Source organism: Drosophila ficusphila, unplaced genomic scaffold, assembly GCF_018152265.1.
Source record: "Drosophila ficusphila isolate 14025-0441.05 unplaced genomic scaffold, ASM1815226v1 contig_791, whole genome shotgun sequence".
In the NCBI taxonomy this organism is placed as follows: Eukaryota; Metazoa; Arthropoda; class Insecta; order Diptera; family Drosophilidae; genus Drosophila; species Drosophila ficusphila.
In genome coordinates, this window is record NW_025064737.1 from 11366447 (window position 1) to 11385735 (window position 19289).

The following is a 19289-nucleotide window of genomic DNA, read 5'->3' on the forward strand; positions in this document are numbered from 1 at the left end:
TGAAATGTTAATTGCAATTCCATTAAAAGACACGGTTGCAATTATACAAAAACCTACGTAACAAAAGCTCTTACGTCAGCCTATAATCGATCGATCGATCGTTGTGGTTACAAGGAAATGGCTCGTGTACTCGGATAATTTAAATTCTCAGCTCATTCATAAAACAAAGTCAATGTTTTACGGAATACTGACGTAAGCAAAAAAGTACGTAAAAACAAGAAAGAAAACCGAAAAAGTCAAAAAGATGGTATTATATATATATATTATAGTTTATAATGTTTGACTAAGGTTGATTTTTTTATACCCTTGCAGAGCAAAGGGTATTATAATTTTGGCCAGAGGTTTGCAACGCAGTGAAAGAGACACCTCAGACTCCATAAAGTATATATGTATATTCTTCATCAGCATCACGATCAGAATCGGAATACGTCTGTACGTCTATCCGTCTGTCCGCCTGTCCGTCTGTCCGCCTGTCCGTCTGTCCGTTTCTCTTTAAACTAGTCTCTCAGCTTTAAAGCTATCTGGCTGAACCTTTCCCAAAAGGTGTGTAGTTATTGCACGCAGTTTATAAGTCAGAACGGGCCGGATCAGCCGACTATATCGGATAGCTCGCATACGAGAGAATGAAATACAAATTTTTTACGCCGTTGTTTTTAATCAGATCGACTTGATTTCTTCCAGATGGCGTTTTCTAACTACTATTGAATTTCGGATTAAATTTTATCAAAATCGGATAACTCTAACATATAGCTGCCATAGGAAAGATCGAAAAATCTATAGAGAAATAACGAAAATAAAATTATAGCATCGTTGTTTTTCATCAGAGAAGCATGATTTTTGGAATATAGAGTTTTCTAACGATTCTTGAATTATGAATTAAATTTGCTCAAAATTTGAGAACGTTATCATATAGCTGTCATATGAACAATAGTCGAAAATTTGGAAGACGAAAAGAAAAAGTTGTCATAGTTTCGATGTTGTTTAGCCCTTATGCATTTTGATCGGCATATTTGATGACTGCATGGGTATATCAACTTAGAAATGCCGAAGCTAGCTTCCTTTCTTGTTTTTTGAGTAACTTAGTCAATAAATAAAGAAATTCTTAAACCGCAGCAATGTCTTAAAAAAATCTTTTGAACTTAAAAGCCAAAATGCAACCCATACCGAAATCAAAGGAAGCTATGAAAATTTTTGCCAGGTGAAATAATAAGTTATTGTTTTTATTTCTATGAAGATCTCTATAACTTCAAAAGTAGAATGCACTGCTAAGTTTTATTTAAAGCGCCTTTTTTTTGGTCCGAATATAGGCGTGATAGTAAAAGTTGGTGAATAAAATAATAAATATAATGGAGGAGCCTCCTGTGTAAGTAGCCCACATTCGGGTGGACGAACACTCTGGTTGACTTAGCGAATAAATACTGTACACCAAAATAACTCCAAACTGAACGAGCTGAGCAATTGTGATGTAGTGCTTCCACCAGAGATCTTTCTTCTTTGAATTTTGATTAAGGGAGGACTGGTAGTAGTATGTGTACATCATTATGTGAACGCCAACGTTGAAGATCGACATGCAGAAGCCAAATCCTCCATAACCGTGGTACCGCAAAATAGCGAAGACAAACAACACCATGTACGTGTGGTGGAAGACGTGCAAGAAGGAGATCTGCTGGTTCTTCTTGCGCAGGACAAAGAAGAACGTCTCCAGGAGATCCATGTACTTGTTGAAGTAGTACGCATAGCTGGCCCACCGCTCAAAGTTCTTCCACTCGTGATCCAAAGGCAGGTTTTCGAGGCACTTGAAGCTATAGATGCCAGGTCCGAGTATAAAGAAAGCTTCCTACGAAGTAGAATTTGTTAATATATATTTTCAAGCGAAGAGTGTTTTATCAAATCACTTACACATGCGAACAAGACGACGTTGTATATGATTTGTACAATGTTGTAGACTTTAATCACTCCGCTCAAATCGAAGGGCTTTCGATTTTCCATGATCCTTGGACCCACGACTTTCACCAGCAGCAAATAGCTAACGAGAATGGCCAAAACGGACCCATGGCTGTTGGTCAAAGGAAGCCGCACAGGATCCGGCGGAGTGCGGCTAAGGACTTCTTTTAGGTATCCAATCATGGCGAAGAAGATAACTATAAACGGTCTTCGTGTCGATCTAGCACGGACTAATCGCAACTTTATAAATCGGTGGCCAGCGAGTGAAATGTAAATTGTAGTCGATTAAAAAACTTAGTAATTATGCATACACCTACGTAACAAAAGACTTCCGTACTGTTTATAATCGATCGTTGTGGTTACAAGAAAATGGCTTCTGTACTCACCTTCATAAGAACATGTTAAATAACAAAAGTAGCGGAATGTAGTCAGGGTTGGACCGTTGTCAGGCTTGGGCCATCTCAATATTTTGAATATTCGTACTAGTGCCATCTGTTTGTGCGTGTCAAGGAACTTCTATCTTTCACAAGAAACTTTCCACGTGTCTACTCATTTCGGGATTTTTTTTTTATGTGAAGGAAAAGTGTTCGGAAAAGTTTCCTTAACCTGGCCAAAAGGTGTCATTACTCAAAATTACAACATGTCATCCGCAAGTTGAGCATAAAAGTTACTTTAAAATCCCGAATAATAAAATAAATTAACAAAATAATGTTAGATTTACCTGAATTCAATTTTATTCCACCACGTAACGATATTGTTAACGATTTTCTGAAGATGCCCACAAACCTTTCCAAGTATGTACAAACTTATTCTAAATTGTCATTCGTTCAGTACTTATGGGCATAGGTCAAAATATGGCCAAACCCTGACAACATTCTCCTACATATTTTGTTAGTTTTTATCAAATCAAATGGGAATAGCATAAAGAAGGTAAGGAAGTGGTATTTCAATAGTAGTTTAAACAAACTTGGTAAGAAATAAGTTAAGAAAATATTGTGGATGAAAATCGTTTCCGAGATTGATAAATCAGCTAAATGTTCATAAGGATTCGATGTGCTTATGAGTTCAATTACAAAAAGTGTTTTTGGGCTGGTCAATAAGAAAGTCATAAGTAACATTGTTATTTTGTAACTATTGTTGTTTATTGAAATCGTAAGCTATCATTTTTTATTTCTATGAAGATCTCATTACTTCACTGCTAAGTTGTATTTAAGGCATCTTCTGGTCGTTCTTTTTGGGCCGAATATAGGCATGATAGTAAAAGTTGCTGAACAAAATAATAAATACGACGGAAATGAATCCCGTGCAAGTAGCTGAAAATCGGACGGATGGACAGTCTGGTTGTCGCAGCGAATAAATACTGTGCGTCAAAAGAATCCCGAACTGAACGAGCTGAGCAATGGTGATGTACTTCTTCCACCAGAGATCCTTCTTTGAGTTCCGATTCAGCGAGGATTGGTAGTAGTACGTGTACATCATTGTGTGCACTACTACGTTGAAGAAGCACATGAAGAAGCCGTGTCCTCCATATCCGTAGTAGTAGAAATAGATGAAGCTGAAGTACGGCACGTACATGTGATGGAAGACGTGCAGGAAGGATATCTGGCGATCCCTCTTCCGCAGGACGAAGAATACCGTTTCCATCAGATCCAACAGCTTATTAAAGAAATACGCGTAGGACAGCCGGCGTTCCCAGGTTTTGTACTCATGGTTCGGTGGCAAATTGGTGATGCATTTAAAGTTAAACGCGCCAGGACCGAGCATAAAATGGATTGCCTGAAAGTTGGGGATTGTTTTACAATTGAAAGGTTCACTTTTCCAACTGATTACTTACGAAAACAAACAAAACTCCGTTGTACAGGATCTGCATTATGTTGTAGGCCTTTATTAATCCGCGCAGATCAAATGCCTTTCGTTTTTCCATGATCTTTGGTCCAACGACCTTTATGAAAAGCAAATAGCTGCCCAAGATCATCAGGATGGGTCCATGACTGCTCAAAAGTGGCATTCGCACAGGATCGGACGGTGATTTCTTTAAAAAATCAATGAAATCGTCAAACATTGCCGTTATGTGTGCTTTCTGTGCGTCGATGGAAACCAGACTACCCAATATCGTGCCCTACAATGTTGAATTGGACAATTCGTTTGAATTGGTAATTTTTGCGTGAGTGCGTTTCAATCACTTGTGCTAAATACTACATTAAAAGTGTGCTATGTTTTATAGGTCTATGTACAAAATACAATTGCTTCTTAAAGGTTACGGGATTTCAATGTATCAATGCCAAAAAGAATATGTTTGTTCTACAAAAGGGTACTTATTTTCCATAACCATTTTAAGTTTCAGGTTAACCAAATGGTTAAAGCCTTTAACACATATTTTAATAACATTTATTACCTTGGAAATTGTTAGCTTCTGTTTTTAATCAATACTAATAATACGAAACGTCGCCGGGTCCTTCGCAACTTTAAACATGATTATGGAAATTCCATTAAAAGTTTAATGAGCTCCCGGGAAATGTTCGAAAATCACGCACATGCGAAACTCGAATGGTATTCGGTTACGGGTAGTTCGAAGTTGGTAGTTACCTGTTTTTGTGGGCGGTATCGCATCGAGTTACGCAGTGGGCGTGGCAAAGTTGTGACTGCAGCGATGCCAGTCGAAGCGGATGCGGAAATGGGAAGTAAACAAATATCGCCGCATCACGCACATCTGGTGCAACAAAAGTGGCAACAGCCAAACAAATTGGCAACTAAATGTGGTCAACTTAGAATTCAGTATAGGATTGCTATTTGTTCAAATAAATTAAAAAAAAATTTCCATGAAAAATTCATTTGAAGCGAGGTTAGAGAATTCCGCATTCGATAGGCTTCTCTTTTGTTTGTTTGGTGAAATGGAAATGAGCTGACACCGAAAATAGTTTAATTAAATTCAGCTTTTATAATATAAAAATAGGTTTTAATATAATTTCACTCGTCGTCAGCTGTTTCACTGATGGCCACATACTTTCGGTCTTTAATCACCACAAGTTGCATGAGAGGAGGAGTGATTTTTTGTGGAAACATTTGAGTGCTTTTGCTGATATCCCTGGAATCCTCCTCTTTGATTGCTTGGTTTCCCTTTTCACCTTCTAGTTTTTTATAACATTTGCTCTTGGTCGTTGGACATCCATCACCTGGAATCTTGGAGATTTGATTTTTATCCTGGCAGGCTTTCGATTCATTTGCCAAAGATTTTACGTGCACATTCTTCTTTAATTTATCTGCTCCAATTGAATGCATTTTTTTATGCAACTTGCTGTTGCAGCATTTCTGTGAAAAGTTAGGTCTTCTATTTAATACATTTGTAGGGGGAATTTGTCGAAATGGTTTCCTACCGGACACACGTAGACTTGCTTTGAGGAGAGGGGATCCTTGACCATCTTTCGAGTTCTTCCCATGCAAATGGAACAGGCGGAAAAAGGTGCCATATTCAAATAAAGATTTCTCCCACTAGTTAATGGGTTAACTACCAACAAAATGTGTAGCATAACCAAAGTATTACATATGAAATTCCTTTGCTAAATGATAGCTTTCTCATGGATTGCATTGCTTTCAGACAATTTGCGATTAGCCAAGTTCCTTTTTCGAATTTCAAGAACATGCCAAGTCAGCGGGAATTAAAACTTAAATGAAGCAAAGCCGAAATGAGTCCCAGGAATGTGCTCGACTTCCATTAGCATTCGTTGCCAAATTGCTTAACTTTTTGAGTGCTTTGATTTGCATTGCATTGTGAGTGGCCAGTGGGAGTGGGTCCATTAAGCCTTCTCCTTGGCAACTGCACCCAATCTCTCGAAATGCAACTGCATCTGCATCCAAATCTGGAACTCGAAACTGAAACTGAAACCGAAACGGGTGCTCTGTAAACGACCTTTGATGTGGGGACCAAGTTGCTGGCTGGTTCAGTCTCGACTCGTATTCGCATTAACGCCATTAGGCCAATTTGGCACTTTGCCCTAGCCCCAAAAAACAAAAAAAAAAAAAAAAAAAAACCGGCGCACGGAGAACTTTCACAAACAAAGGTAACAAACGGCGGCAGGCAGTTGCAATATCTCTTCGCAAGCCAACCGAAAGCAGATCCAGAAAAACCACCCAAAACCCCCCTTAATCCCCCCCACAAAACCACCCAAGTTTACCCCTTTTCCGTTCCACTTCATGCCACTCACATGCCAATGCCCGTGTAAATAAAAGTCAAGTGAGAAAAACAAATAAATTAGAAGCGCATCCTCCGCTCCTCGTTGGCAGCGGGCATTTCTCTTCGTTATTGCGCGACTGCCTTTAATTACGACACCAGTCGGCCAAAAGGAGCAACTGGGTCCCAAGTTCTGCAGGAGATTCCCCTTCGGGTTGGCACACGCCTCCCTCGTCCTCGTCTTCATCTGTCCTCCAGTGCAGCGCAGCATGCTCAATTTATGTTCATTCGAAAGCTGTTGCACTTGACTAATGTCCTCCGACTGGCCTCTCTCATCCTGCCACTTAGCAGGCGGCTTCGAAATTCCCCTTGGACTTTGGTCATCTGGTATTCGAGGTATTTAATTCACAGCCTTGTGAACAAATGATTTCAGTTAAACACCAACATGTTTATTATTAGGTTACATAACCTAATATTTTAACTAATATTTCCTTAAAAAAGATTTCATTTCTGACGGCGCAGATTTATCTTTATTAATTTTAACAATAGTTTTTCACTTACTTTCTTCGATTTATCTTTAAGTTTTGCCTTACCAGTTTAACTCACTTTTTATTGAAATCAATCTATCGATCCGTATTTCGAGTGGATCCTTTGTCGCCGTCGTCCCAGAATAAATTTGATTGTAATTGACGGCGCATTTGATTTATTAGTTTTCTCATTAAACAAATTGTTGAACAATGCCAGCGGAAAGAACAATACGCAGTACTCAGAGGCACACGGACACATGACGGCTTTTTACTTGCGTTTATTTATGTAGATTGATGGTCATTTGTGTAAACACATCCATTGACGTAAATTTGAATAAACATTTTCATTAGCAAAATGTCCATGAGCCCCCGGAGACAGTCGGAGCTTGATGTCCGATAGCTGATGGCCAATGGCCATTGGCGGATGGCCAGCTATTGTGGCCTGGTAATGATGACCTGGCCATCACATTTGTCCAATTGGTTTTGACTTGACCGTTGCCTGCCTGCGTCGAAATGTTTGGGCCTGCATTTGGGTAATTTATTACACCGGCCAAAAGTGCCAATTACGAAGTATCACATTCAATCCCTCCAAAGATTCCCTGTCCAACAGCAATTGACTTGTGGTCGAGTTGGTAATTGCATATTATCACCAGCTGATGAACTTTAGGTTTTAATACGACATTGGGATCAAAAAAATTAAAAAAAAAGGTCGGGCAAAAAATAAAAAATATTCTAGTGATGCAGTTGGTTAAAGAATAAAAATAGGAACTTTTAGAGGTATGCCACTTTAAAATCAGATTGAAATTGAAAAAGTTGTGGACTTAAAATCAGTGAATTTTGGTAATTTTTTGTACATTTGGGAAGGGTTTGCATCATAAAAGGCATAAACAAATATTAAGAAAGGAAATTATTAATGGTATACTTTATTTTTAATTTTTTTTAAAAATCGCACCAGATGCATGTATATAAATTATATATGTATAAAATGTTTTAAGATAGTATACAAATTTTGTAAATATTAACAGCACAGTGCATAATATTTTAAAATCACATTCTTTTTTTTTTTGTCTTTTTTTATATTTTTGGGTTTTTGTTGTTGTTCTGGTCAGGGTCTTTAGCCAACTGCTGTGGCACATCGCTCAGCAGGTCAATATCCTTCTGGAACGAGATTAAATCCTCATCCAGGATGTCCGGAACATTCCAATAGTCCTCTTCGACGACATATTTGGGCTGCGGGTCGTGGAATGGAGTGTTGAGAATGCCCTGCTGGAAATGGAAGCGCACCTTCTGGAACAACTGAACTTTTTGTAGACGCAGTAACCTCGTTCTTTTAGCCGCCACTCGAAAGACGGGATCCATTCGCCTCAAATCCTGTGGACCACGGGCCATTCCCACGATCATAGCCCTAGTTTGGTCCAGAGTGAATCTCATCTTTTCCGGTTGGGTTTTTTCAGCCCAAATGGGCATACAACGGTCACAAAGTCCGGTAACTAAGTTGTCAATCTTTTTCGGGCACATCTCGCACATCGTCACATCCATTACACCAATGACTTGCAGTTTTGAAGAAATAAAAGCTTATCTGACAGTTCAAATGTCAAAGGATAGTATTGGAAAACAGAAAGTTGCAACATAACCTCAAAATGCATTGTAAAAGTGGAAACTCTATTCGAAATTTATAACGAAATTGCTCATTTAATAAGCCAAAAAAAAAGAATGGTAATACATTTGGAAATTAAGCCCAAAACCTCAAAAATGTATTGCTTTTATGCAAAAATAACCATGTTGAATATCTTTTAAATCTTTTTTGAAACTATTATACTTTTACTAAACTTTTCACCATTTGAATCTAATTACTTTAATAATTTAAAATCATTTAATCAACCAGGAAAGGTTATAAAAGTATCCCTGGAAGATAGTGTTATAAAGGTTTTTTTTGTCTTAAAGCTAGTGTTTTAAAACAATCTACGCTTCTCTTCTATGGCGTCATGTGTGAAAGCTCCTTTAAACTCTACAGCTCTTCGGCTGAGAACTTCTCAACTCTTTTGGCGGTCGACGCTGCTCTCTTTTCAGCCAAGAACGGAATTCGTTCAATTTCTTAAATTGAAATTATGGTAATTTCCTGCAGTCATGCGAACCTTTTCATACCCGTTCGTGTCTGGCCGGAACCGATGACGAGCGGTGGAGCGGTGGGTGCGGAAAAAAGGGTGAAGTTCTGATGGCTGATGGCTGTTAGCTAACCGAAAGTCAAGTTCATAAATATTGAGGCCCAAGGAGCAGCGCGGAGGGGCACCTGTCCAGGTTTTGGTGGTTGCATTCGCCGCTGCAGCAGCACACCTCATGCCTCATACCTCATGCCCCATGCCACATGCCTCTCTCCTCTCACTTGTAGCCCCATTGCCAATGCCTCATGTTTAATGCCTCCAATCCGAAGGTTAGCCTGGCTAATCGATAGCTCTCCATGACGATGGCCGGGGTGTTGATTTATGGCATTCCCGACGCACCGAAACTTGCTCCGGGATCCGACGAAAGTGACACATTAATGTGTTCAATTGGAGTGCCAACTACCTGCCCCTTTCCCATCCGCTTTTCCGCTTTTCCACTTTCCATTCGGTGGCAGAGGGACGGACAGACAGACAGACAGGAAAGTCGGAAACAAAAAGCGCCCCTGGAGCAAAATGGCAGCTTGTTAAGCTCGTTGTTCTCTCAATTGCTGCTCCAAGTGGAGCGCTTCATTCGACTGCCTCTTTTCCAATTCCAAGCTCATCAATCGGCGGGATATCGGCAGTGTTGGGAAAGGTACTTTTCGCTGACTTTAAAGTACATACGCGTTTACATTTTTTAGAAATTTAGAACACTAATGAGATTGATGATCTGAATTATAAACGAATGAAAGATTCTAATGGGTTAAATAGTTGTTTAGTTACTCATTATATCCCTCATAAAAAAATATAAAACCATGCAAAGAAATTGGTCGATTCAATAAATTTGTAGTTTTATATCAACTTTTTTATAACTTTGCAGATATGTATAGGATTTGTAAAGAAGTATAATGAATATGTTAGATAATTGTATTTAAAGAAATTACTTTAAGTACCAACTTATATTGAAGAAATAGTACATTTTGTACAAACTTACATGCAAATTCCTATTAAAGAACATTCCATCACTGACTGTAACCGATTACCTGTTGAGGGATGCGTGGCCCGAGGTCCTCTATCCTTTGTGCGATTTGTGCTCGCAACTTTGTGGCAGGATTTTGTGGACGAGCATCCGGCATAAGCGATTCGCTTCCTGCCCAACTAATCGATGAAGGATCAACTGGGGCTTACGGTTATGACATCGTTCCCCCAACTTCATCGACTGCTGGGGAATGTGTTTTTGCTTCCTTCGCAGAAGACGACCGCAGAGTCGAGCTAACTCAGTTTTTGGCTTGTGGAGGGCAAACAACTTGGATCGAATCCTGCTCCGCAGAAACCACGGCAATTTCTTCTTTTTCCCTCTTCGCGGAAACACAATAAACGGAGTAAGAGGAGCAGGAAAATCGGTGGTGGAACGTGGGTGGCCCAGAGGGGTGGCGGGGGTTGTGGCATGTAGATTGTGTTTGCCAATGTTGCAGCTCAAGTGTAAACATCATCTGGTGGCAAGGATGTGCGGACGAGCTACCCCATAAAGTGGGGAAAGTCTCCACAGGAAACATTTTAATATGACATGTTCAGATTTCGAAGGTGAGAGACGAAATCGGAATATAATAAAGTGGAATTTAAAAATATTTTCATGAAAACGAAGCAAATAAAAAAATTATTTTCCTAAGAAAATTGTGCAACAATTGCAATTTTAAAGATGATCTATTTTTTTTACAAATATAAAGGTAATATATTTAAAAATTTTATTTAGGGTCAAAGTAAAGTTTAAATGGAAACTCCGCACTAATAAAGTAAGTTTATGGATGTCTATAATATATATTTATATTGATTATATAATATTTTTAACGTTATTTTCTTATTATTTATTTCTTGCTTTCTTATTTTTCTTATTTTTTATTTTTCTTTCAGTGTAGTTCCCCCACCCATCCAGGTAAGCTACCTGTGCCGCAATGTTGCATGTGTGTGCCGCTATGCGTTGGCTTCTGGTGCCTCCGTCAACGATGGATGCCTTTGATTTCATTTCACTTCATTTCATTTTGTTGTCGGTGGAGGCACAACTCGCGACTGCGTCGATACACAAGAGGTTCAACCACCCACCTCCCACTTTCCCATTTCACCGCCATTGTAATGTCGTAATATCGGGGGAACCGACCTCCCAAAAACCCCCTCTGCTGTCGGGGGAAAAAACCAACAGCCTGGAATGACGGACGATGGCTTGAGATAATTCCTGCTGCCTGGTGGTTTTGAGTAGAAATGTTGGGGATTTGTTTAATTTACTTCACGGAACATTCGAGCTGGGAAATAGCAAAAGTTGCAGCAATACTTACTTAGACGTTTTGCCATTCTGGAAACCACAAAAGTGAAAAGGCCAAAGAATGCATCTGTTTTGTTATGTTCTTTTTAATTTCCTTCAATAATATGTATGTCTCATTTATTATTCAATATGCGTTCTAGTTCTATTATTTTCCATTATTTCTCTCATCATTATATATGTATAAATTAATGTCCGTTGTTCAATGCGTGTGGTGTCCGCTTTAAATGCCAGACATGCTTTCAAGTTGATCGAATTTATAAAACGAATTTCCTTGCACTGACAAAGCCAATTTGCGGTGTATAAAAAAACATTGTGCAATTGTCAAATTCAAATTTTCATCTTCATTTATATATGGTAATAACAACAATGATAATAATAACAATAATAGTTAAGAAATATGCGAATGTTTATTGCATTATTTACGGTAACAACAAAACCAATTAACGAGTGTAAAAATGGAATAATTTTCACGGCTTCTCCTCAGTTGGTTTGTAATTTTCCTATTTTTTGGTTTGGTTTGGTTTACTTATCGTAGTACCTTTGCCCTCTTGCTGTGTCTTAAAAAATGTATTAAAATTAGCTTAACTATCAAAATTATATGCACTTTGTTGTAGCTTCATTTGTTTGTTACTTTGAGTTCGTTTGTTTTTTCAAAAGTTTCTATTACCAATTTTCTAGTCAGCTTATATACATTTTCTTGTTATTTGTGTTCTCTGTTAATTGTTTCTTATTTTGGTTTCTTTTTGTTTTTCTTGTGGCTTGCTTTGTCTTAACTATGAACAGTTTGATATTACAAATATAATGCAATTATCCTTGATGCCATCGTGGTGTCCTTAAGTTTAGTGAGTGGCATTTACATGTATCTACATGAATATCAAAAAACTATGCAGGTTCCTCTAAATCCAACAATGTTCTGCAGCTTATACAAATAAATGTTAACATTCAATATCCCCTAATCTTTCCTCCTCGTCCAAAGCCTCTGTATCTCAATGTGGAACAGAATAAGCGGTTTTAGTTACAAATTGGGCGCAGCATGTCCTGTGAAAAAGTGCCGTAGTGATGCAATGATTGAGAAACTCCTTTCAGAAATCAAATATTGTCAAGCACGAATATGTGTGTGTGTGTGTGTGTATGACTATGAGTGTGTTGGTTTGATAATGATCAGCCTCGAAACCAAAGAGAATTACGAATTACGACTTAGTGGGTGGGATTATTATTATGGGGGGAGTGATCTAACTACAGAACTATAGAAACTTCTAGGCGAAATGTGCTCTGGCGTGCTGGTTGATTGATTGATTGATTGGTTGATTGATTGATGATGGAATCAAGACCGAGAAGTTAATTGCTTTTCGTAATTTTTTGTTGTCAACAACAATACTCAATAATATCATATTCCTCTATATATCATTCAAATGATCACAGTCAAAAAACGTTCATTATTGAATTATCTTTTAAACATTTTAACCTTTACATTTTACTACACCACAAATATTTGGGTTTTGTATTCCACTTTCTTTTGTTCTTTTCAAAAAACAACATTAACTGTAACGCAAGTACGAGTACGAGAAATTTCTTGATTGAAATTTGACCAAATCCTTTCAACTTGGGGCACTTTGTGAAGGGCATACGAAATGTCGTCTAGGACGAACTTCATCTTCATACCGATTTCCTCTACAGCAAAACCAAAAAGCGATTGATGGCCTGTGGGTGTTACAAAATGTGGGCGGATCCTATATAAAATGAGGCGTGGCGTGTCTACATTTCTGTGTGGGGAGAGGAATTGGGGAGCGATTAACCGAAGCGTAAAATGTTTTCTGCCGCTGGCCGAATTTCCATTTGAATTTCCAATTGCATTTACATTTACGTAACATTATTTTGGTTGCATTTGTAGTTTTGGGTTGCTGTTTGCTTTCCTCGTGATTAGCTGAACATTTTGTATTGTATTTAATTACTAATGCATTACAAACTTATTCATTACCTAATGCAAAATTGTACACTTAACGTTAATGTTCGGTTTTCCATTTTGGTTTCCCTTTTCAGCAGTACAAAAATTATCCATTGCATTTGTCGGTTTTAGGTGTTGTTTTGTCTCATTCTGCCATTTGCCATTTGTTGTTTTACATCCGTAATGATTCGGTTTTAACTAAATTTACACATTGCCAAATTTGCATATTATAATTCGTACAGACACACATATACACATGTATATTGTATATGCGGCTAGAGATACAAACACATATGCCACATGCCACATAGCTTACAACTAGACTTCGATTTATTTCATTAACCGATTAACACTTCTCTTTGCCTTTTTTTCCTCCGTTTCCCTTCGGCTGGTTTAAAAATCATTTACGCTAAAAAGTAACTAAATTTAATCAATCTTAGGAATTATTCAGTTGGATCAATTATTAATTTATGTGTGTGTGTGTCTGTCTGTGTGCTCTGATTCATTTCTTTTCTCTTCGGTTCTGTCCTGTTCTTTTCTGCTCTACTAGTTGCACCAAAACCTCTGATAGAGTTGGTCATTGGTGACTTTGGCCATCTCCCATCTGCGTTCGAATTTCGTTTGGGGTCGACACTATGTTGGAAGAACAAATAGATTATCCTTAGCTAGTTCCGCAGAGCTTTGTATCAGGTTCTGCTAGAAGTCGCTGCTCGTCGAGGGATTCCCTAAGTTGCTCTCCACAGTGTCGTCCTTGTGTCAGAGGGGCGGCTTGTAAACTTCAATAGCAGGCGTGAGCATGTCCACTCGCGTTGATATCGAAGTATCACTGTAATGCAGCAAAAAGGAGGGAAAAATTAGAAAAACATTTTACAAATATCAAACATATACAAATTTGTATTTATCAAGGTTTGCCAGTCAATCTGTTAGCATAACAAAAGATACTTTCCTTAAAGTTTTCATTCTGCTGTATTTTGTACAATTTATTTAAAACCCCCTTGATTTCTGCTGTAAAATCTTTTATAAATACTCTTAAATTAAATACTTCAAATTCAAAGCTCATAAAGTTTTTATATTTAATGACTTCAAAATCTGCTAAAAGAATTTAAGATCTCAGGGACTGAGTTATAGTCACGACTAAACTTCTTTGCTCTTCAGTTGGCGAACATAAAAAGTTCAAAGACACATTGCAAAGAGGGGAAAAGTACGTATATTGCGAATACATCCAGTGCATTTGTCTGCAGAAGGAAATGGAAAAGTTGGGAAGAAGGAAAAGCCGAGAGCCGAAAACTTTATCGCACCGAATGCAGGCAGACAGCTGCTACAACTTGCAACACGTTGTGCCACACAAACAACAAAATCTAATTCCAGTCTCACCATCAGTCAACAGTCTTTCACTAATTGCATTGCATTGTCATGGCAAAATACACATTTAAGGCCAAGTTAGGTAATTTATAAATTTTATATGACGTGTGTGCTTTGGGTTTTATCTTAGACAATCCTTTTTGTCTTGTTAAACAATCTTAATTCTTTTCATTTATTTGGGCTTGTAAAGTCTTTAAATTCATTCTGATCTTGTAAAGTGTTTACTATTCAAATTGCCAGAATTTTTAGATTTCTTTAAATTGATAATTACCTTAAAGCAGTTAACGCTTTTCTTTTGAAATCCAATTTATTTTTATGCACCCTTGCCGTGGGAAAATACACATTTTTGGCCAAGTCAGGTAATTTATAAATATTATATGAAGTGTGTGTTTTGGGTTTAATCTTAGGCAATCCTTTTTGTCTTTTTAAACAATCTGAATTCTTTTTAAATCCCATTCTGTTCTTGTAAAGTGTTTGTTATTCAAATTGCCAGAATTTTTAGATTTCATCAAATTGATAATTGCCTTAAAGTAGTTAACGCTTTTCTTTTTAAATCAAATTTATTTGTATGCACCTTAGCGCCTTTCACAAAAAGACTGCAATGCGTTCTTCTCGGAGGGATTGACTCCTCCTGAGTCCTGATTTCATTTATTTGGTTCAATTGTTACGCTTATTTATTATACACACCGACATGTATACTTATACATATTTTCCTTTCATTGTCTGACCCCACGACCCATGGAACGCCAACTACTCGCTGCTACTTCTGCCACTGAATTTTCTTTATTTTTCCCGCTTTTCCCTTAGTCTTTGGTTGGCTTCTGGCTTCTGGCTGCTCGGCTCGGTTCTTTATCATGGGCACCCACTGGATTGGAGCAATGGAGCTCCTTTGTTTGCTTGTTGCGGATTCGGTTTCGCATTGTAAATGAAATGGAATTAAATGAAATGTGAAATTTATTGTATTTAGGGGATTTCCATGCGACAAGCGCTGCGGATGCGGATGCGGATGTGGATGTAGATTGGGTTTGGATTTGGGTTTGGCTTTCCCCATTCGCATTGGATTTTCGAATGGGAAACAAAGAACAGAGCAATGCGAAACAATCGCCTTTTCGCTTACTATTTCAAATGTAATTTATACGCGTACTTATGGCCCCCACTGTGCGCTCGCTGTTCGCTTTATTGGCACTCTACTTTAGTTTTATTTGTGTTTACTCTCTTTTCTCGTCCATGATCGCATTCATTCGTCCATTCAGCCCGCCATTCAGCCAGCTGCACTCGCCATCTCATATTGAATTAAATAAAAATCTCATTTCCCGCTCGGAAGTTGTTCCTTTTGCCAGCCAGCTTGTAACTCCTAGCCTTTAATAAATCCCCAGCCTTACATACTTAATTTTGAGCACCCACACCACCTCTTAAACTGGTCGGTTCATAGAAAGTTCAGAATAGTTGTTGCAACTTTGGGTACGGTGCAAAAATTAAACAAAAAAGTGGCAGAAAGTGAAAGATATTATGGAAGCTCTCGAGTGTTGGCAACTCCTCGAATTGCGCTTGAGAGAAATAATTAAAAGGAGATGCTTAAAAACACTGAACTGGAAAAAAAAGTATATTACGGGGATAAAGAAGTTTTATTTTCCTAGGTTACAAGAAAACTAGAAGTTGCTTTTAAAACAATTTAAAACTTATTCTGCAATCTTCGTAAATATTTATGGGTTCAAATATTAATTTAAGTAGTTTGTACCATTCAGTTTTATACTTGTTTTGAATGTTTTTGAATCTAACATGTGAATTAACTTTCGATGCTGATGACCTAACCTTCGTTTAAGGCACTTAATCTATTTACTTGCAGCACATCCTGCAAATGGACACCACTCACGCAGTTGCCAAAGTGCCACAACTGCTGAGTTTTCAACTTTGGGGTGCGATAAGATGCAGGAGATGGGCACCATCTGGTGTTGACCATTCATCAGTTACAACATAAAAACAGGGGGAGGATGCAGTTTCATTGGGGCAGCAAAAGGGGAAAGACAGGAAGAGGGAATCCACGGCAGATGGAAAGTGCACAAATTGTTGCCAAGCTGTTGAAACTGTGTTCCAATTAAAAATGCAACAAATTCGAGCACAAATTGCTGCCGTGCAGCTGCAGCTGCAACTGCAACAGAAAGAGAAACAGAAACAGCAACTGCAATTGAAAATATAAAGGATGCCAATGCAATTAAAAAGCCTTTTCAATTGCATTTAACATGAAATTAGTTTGGAGAGCTATAAAAACCCTGGAAAAGCTGGAAAAGTGCCTGCGGTTATCTGTCGGTGGCTTTGTGTCATTTTTGTACTTCATGTGTGCAATATGCATGTAAAACTTGAAACTTTTTCATTGAATTTATGATTGAAATCGATTGCAAACATGCATATTGCCTGCGAACTTTTGAGGCCGAAAACGCTTGATTAAAACTATGGGGTTTCCTCTTCTGTAGTTTGCACACAGAAACTTTTGTCGAAAGTTTTGATTTGGCAGGGAGAACAGGAACCAAAGTTGGAGCGGAGATTTCAGCAGTAACTCCACAAAAGATGAGGGGAACGAGAACTTTATGCAATTAACTCGACCACTCGCCCACTCTCCCACCCAACTGGCCAACTCTGGTGGCCTTTGGGCCAAAAGGAAGCTTATTACAAACGACAACAAGCAATGTAAATGCCAACTGGCAGTGAGAAATGGCCAAAGGCAGCAGCGCAACTTGGCCAAGACCAGAACCCGTCAACCGTGAGCAGGAAAAGCTGGCAAAACCAGGTCAAACAGGTGTGTGTGTATGTGTGTGTGTTGGTGTGCTAGTGTGTGTATATGTTGCAAGTTGGATGGGAGTGTCGGAGGTCGCCGGATTGCAAAACTTTGCAATGTATTTAATTTGAAAATGCGACACTGACACTGCGGCGTGCTGAATGCTCGGTGTAAATTAAATTACACGCGCCACGCCTTCTTGGCGGCCATGGGGATAGGCCGGCCAACCCGAAACACGGTACATTAAATTTTCATTTGGCCAAAAGTCCCACAAACTTTGGTAACAAGTCGCTGGCGCTGCAAGGACACACAGCCTCGGGCGCGTGAAAACAACAACAGGCGAGAATGCACAGTGAAAAACTTAAAAGAACCAAGGAAATCTTCCAACAAACAAAGCAAAATTTAAATGAAATATGGAAACTAAAAAGCCTTAACTAAATTGATATAATTTAACTTTAATTACAATTTCTTCTGGACTTAAGAATACTTTATCTGTCACGATAGTATTATATTAAAAACAATATTTTAGTGAAAAGATTTAGTTTACAAAATAAGTTAATGCCATTGCCTTTTAAACAAATATTGAATTTAATTATATATTATATCTTCTATTTCTATCTTATTTAATATATTTTTTTTTGGTGTACAGAGACAACTACAGAGATACAGACACAACTGGCAGTTGGAAAGATTGGAGTGGTGCGAAAGTGAGGGTCAGAGGTCAGAATGCTGCGGGCTGCGGGGCTTTGGGGCCCAACACCTGGGTCGCCGCCAGGTTCCCAGCTCTCCTATCCAAATCCACAGCCTGCAGGCGACAAGTAAACACAAATGCCGACACCCAAAACACCCAGAACACTCTGAACACCCAGAACACTCAGAACACTCAGAACACCCGGAACGGAACACCCACACAAAACTGACAAGTGTTTCTGGGCGGAGATGGAAGCGGGAGAAACTTAAAATCTCATTAGTTACATTTTTGAGAGGACACGGACTTTGGCTGTCAGCTCAAAGCAGCAACAACTTTAAGTTTTTGGCGCCGTAGTTGAGTGGGAAATCGGGAAATCTGTGCAGCTTGGCAAACCGTTTCGGAATTCACTTTGCCCACCTGACCGCCTTTCATTCCTCTGCGGAACTTTAGACAGATAAAATCAAATTCTTTCAATGGTGGCAAAAGTTGGTTCTTAAATCTAGGTAATTCAATAAATGTTTAAATTTAAATATAGATATTTGTACAGTAAATAAATCTAAAGGCTAACGACACTTAAATGTACGGAAAAATAAATTGTTTGTGAAATCGATTTTATTATACATTCATACATGATGTTGTCTTAATATTAATACTTGAATAAAGTGTTTTTGATATTATCAACGCACAAAAAATACAAATATTTTTTAATAAACTCTGAGTCTATAAATAACCGTCCTGCATAATAATTTTTTTTCTGTGGGAGTGACTAATCCAGTGGCAAAAAACGATGAGCTGAAAACCGGGGAAAAGAATATTTGAAAACTGGTAAAAAGTGCATTCGATGACATTCGCGTATGTGTATAGTATACTGCGATATTTAAATTTTTTAACAGCTTCAATATGGCTTGGCACGTTTCTCCATTTCCCACAGTATATATGAACTGGATAATCTTTTTGTGTGTTTTTTTTTTGACGAATGCCGTGGGTGGCGAAAAATAGGGAAAGGGAAATGAGTGTGCCACGCCCCATGGGTTGGCCATATATCGGTGTTGTCTCTCCCACTGATATTTGCTGGCCATATGGCAGCACTTTAAATGCAAATGAAAGCGCTGAGCGCTCTTGTTGTCCTCGTCGTCTGAGTTGACGGGAAAATGTGGTGCGTCGAGGTCGCTCTGCGATTTGAGAAGTACTCACTCGCCCCTCGCCTTCGTCCTTTCTTTTTGGGCGGCGGGGGGCGGGGGGAGTGGCAAGGGGTTGAAATTTGCATAAAGCTCGCAGCTAGATGGAGAATATTCGGTTAGGCTTTTCCTTGCGGCGCTGCTGATGGCACGTGACTGCCTCATGGACGACGGGGCAAAAGTTTTGTGTGTCAAGGCGCTGCAACTGCAGATACATTGTGCTTCGGATACTTGTTGAGCTTC

General features: G+C 38.6%; 6 protein-coding genes across 14 annotated transcripts in view; 1 reads left to right on the forward strand and 5 right to left on the reverse strand.

The window, feature by feature from the left end:
* Nucleotides 1–1188: 1188 nt before the first annotated feature.
* On the reverse strand, nt 1189–2183 carry LOC108098773 (elongation of very long chain fatty acids protein F-like). 2 transcript variants are annotated; one of them, XM_017201905.2, is made up of 2 exons: nt 1900–2183; nt 1189–1837 (listed from the first exon to the last, which is right to left on the reverse strand). In XM_017201905.2, exons 1-2 carry the CDS (start codon nt 2125–2127, stop codon nt 1277–1279), a joined length of 789 nt encoding a protein of 262 aa, XP_017057394.1. In that variant the 5' UTR covers nt 2128–2183; the 3' UTR covers nt 1189–1276. The 2 variants fall into 2 exon arrangements, with proteins under 2 accessions (XP_017057394.1, XP_017057395.1); XM_017201906.1 differs by having other exon boundaries at nt 1189–1833; nt 1900–2013.
* A 157-nt stretch (nt 2184–2340) lies between these two features.
* On the forward strand, nt 2341–18598 carry LOC108098903. Of its 8 annotated transcripts, none has more exons than XR_001771889.2 (4): nt 2341–2874; nt 10692–10713; nt 16251–17198; nt 17827–18598. XR_001771889.2 is itself a non-coding variant. In XM_017202099.2 (3 exons), the coding sequence occupies exons 1-3, from the start codon at nt 2653–2655 to the stop codon at nt 18220–18222; spliced, it is 504 nt and encodes a 167-aa protein (XP_017057588.1). In that variant the 5' UTR covers nt 2341–2652; the 3' UTR covers nt 18223–18598. The 8 variants fall into 8 exon arrangements, 3 of the variants coding, with proteins under 3 accessions (XP_017057588.1, XP_017057590.1, XP_017057589.1); XR_001771890.2 differs by having other exon boundaries at nt 10697–10713; XR_001771891.2 differs by lacking the exon at nt 16251–17198.
* LOC108098902 (elongation of very long chain fatty acids protein F-like) lies at nt 3025–4025 on the reverse strand. Its single transcript, XM_017202098.1, has 2 exons — nt 3779–4025; nt 3025–3720 (listed from the first exon to the last, which is right to left on the reverse strand). Exons 1-2 carry the CDS (start codon nt 4004–4006, stop codon nt 3154–3156), a joined length of 795 nt encoding a protein of 264 aa, XP_017057587.1. The 5' UTR covers nt 4007–4025; the 3' UTR covers nt 3025–3153.
* Nucleotides 4848–6181, reverse strand: LOC108098904. The gene is made up of 2 exons (XM_017202102.2): nt 5319–6181; nt 4848–5253 (listed from the first exon to the last, which is right to left on the reverse strand). Exons 1-2 carry the CDS (start codon nt 5469–5471, stop codon nt 4912–4914), a joined length of 495 nt encoding a protein of 164 aa, XP_017057591.1. The 5' UTR covers nt 5472–6181; the 3' UTR covers nt 4848–4911.
* Nucleotides 7668–8214, reverse strand: LOC108098905. The gene has a single exon (XM_017202103.2). It carries the CDS (start codon nt 8176–8178, stop codon nt 7714–7716), a length of 465 nt encoding a protein of 154 aa, XP_017057592.1. The 5' UTR covers nt 8179–8214; the 3' UTR covers nt 7668–7713.
* LOC108098901 (protein tipE) overlaps nt 11416–19289 on the reverse strand; it is a 30795-nt gene continuing 22921 nt past the window's right edge. The window contains exon 2 of the mRNA XM_017202097.2: nt 11416–13868. Coding sequence (XP_017057586.1) covers nt 13799–13868 — 70 coding nt within the window. The 3' untranslated portion in view covers nt 11416–13798. The remainder of the gene's footprint in view (nt 13869–19289) is intronic.

Excerpts from the sequence above, each read along its gene's own strand:
- LOC108098773 (XM_017201905.2), bottom strand. The coding sequence starts at position 2,127 with ATGATTGGATACCTAAAAGAAGTCCTTAGCCGCACTCCGCCGGATCCT. Across the intron at positions 1,838-1,899 it reads ACGTCGTCTTGTTCGCATGT|GAAGCTTTCTTTATACTCGG; the intron begins GTAAGTGATTTG and ends TCTACTTCGTAG.
- LOC108098903 (XM_017202099.2), top strand. The coding sequence starts at position 2,653 with ATGTTAGATTTACCTGAATTCAATTTTATTCCACCACGTAACGATATT. Across the intron at positions 2,739-10,691 it reads ATGCCCACAAACCTTTCCAA|TGTAGTTCCCCCACCCATCC; the intron begins GTATGTACAAAC and ends TTTTTCTTTCAG. Across the intron at positions 10,714-17,826 it reads TAGTTCCCCCACCCATCCAG|AGACAACTACAGAGATACAG; the intron begins GTAAGCTACCTG and ends TTTGGTGTACAG.
- LOC108098902 (XM_017202098.1), bottom strand. The coding sequence starts at position 4,006 with ATGTTTGACGATTTCATTGATTTTTTAAAGAAATCACCGTCCGATCCT. Across the intron at positions 3,721-3,778 it reads ACGGAGTTTTGTTTGTTTTC|GCAATCCATTTTATGCTCGG; the intron begins GTAAGTAATCAG and ends CCCAACTTTCAG.
- LOC108098904 (XM_017202102.2), bottom strand. The coding sequence starts at position 5,471 with ATGCTACACATTTTGTTGGTAGTTAACCCATTAACTAGTGGGAGAAAT. Across the intron at positions 5,254-5,318 it reads AGCAAGTCTACGTGTGTCCG|AAATGCTGCAACAGCAAGTT; the intron begins GTAGGAAACCAT and ends AACTTTTCACAG.
- LOC108098905 (XM_017202103.2), bottom strand. The coding sequence starts at position 8,178 with ATGGATGTGACGATGTGCGAGATGTGCCCGAAAAAGATTGACAACTTA.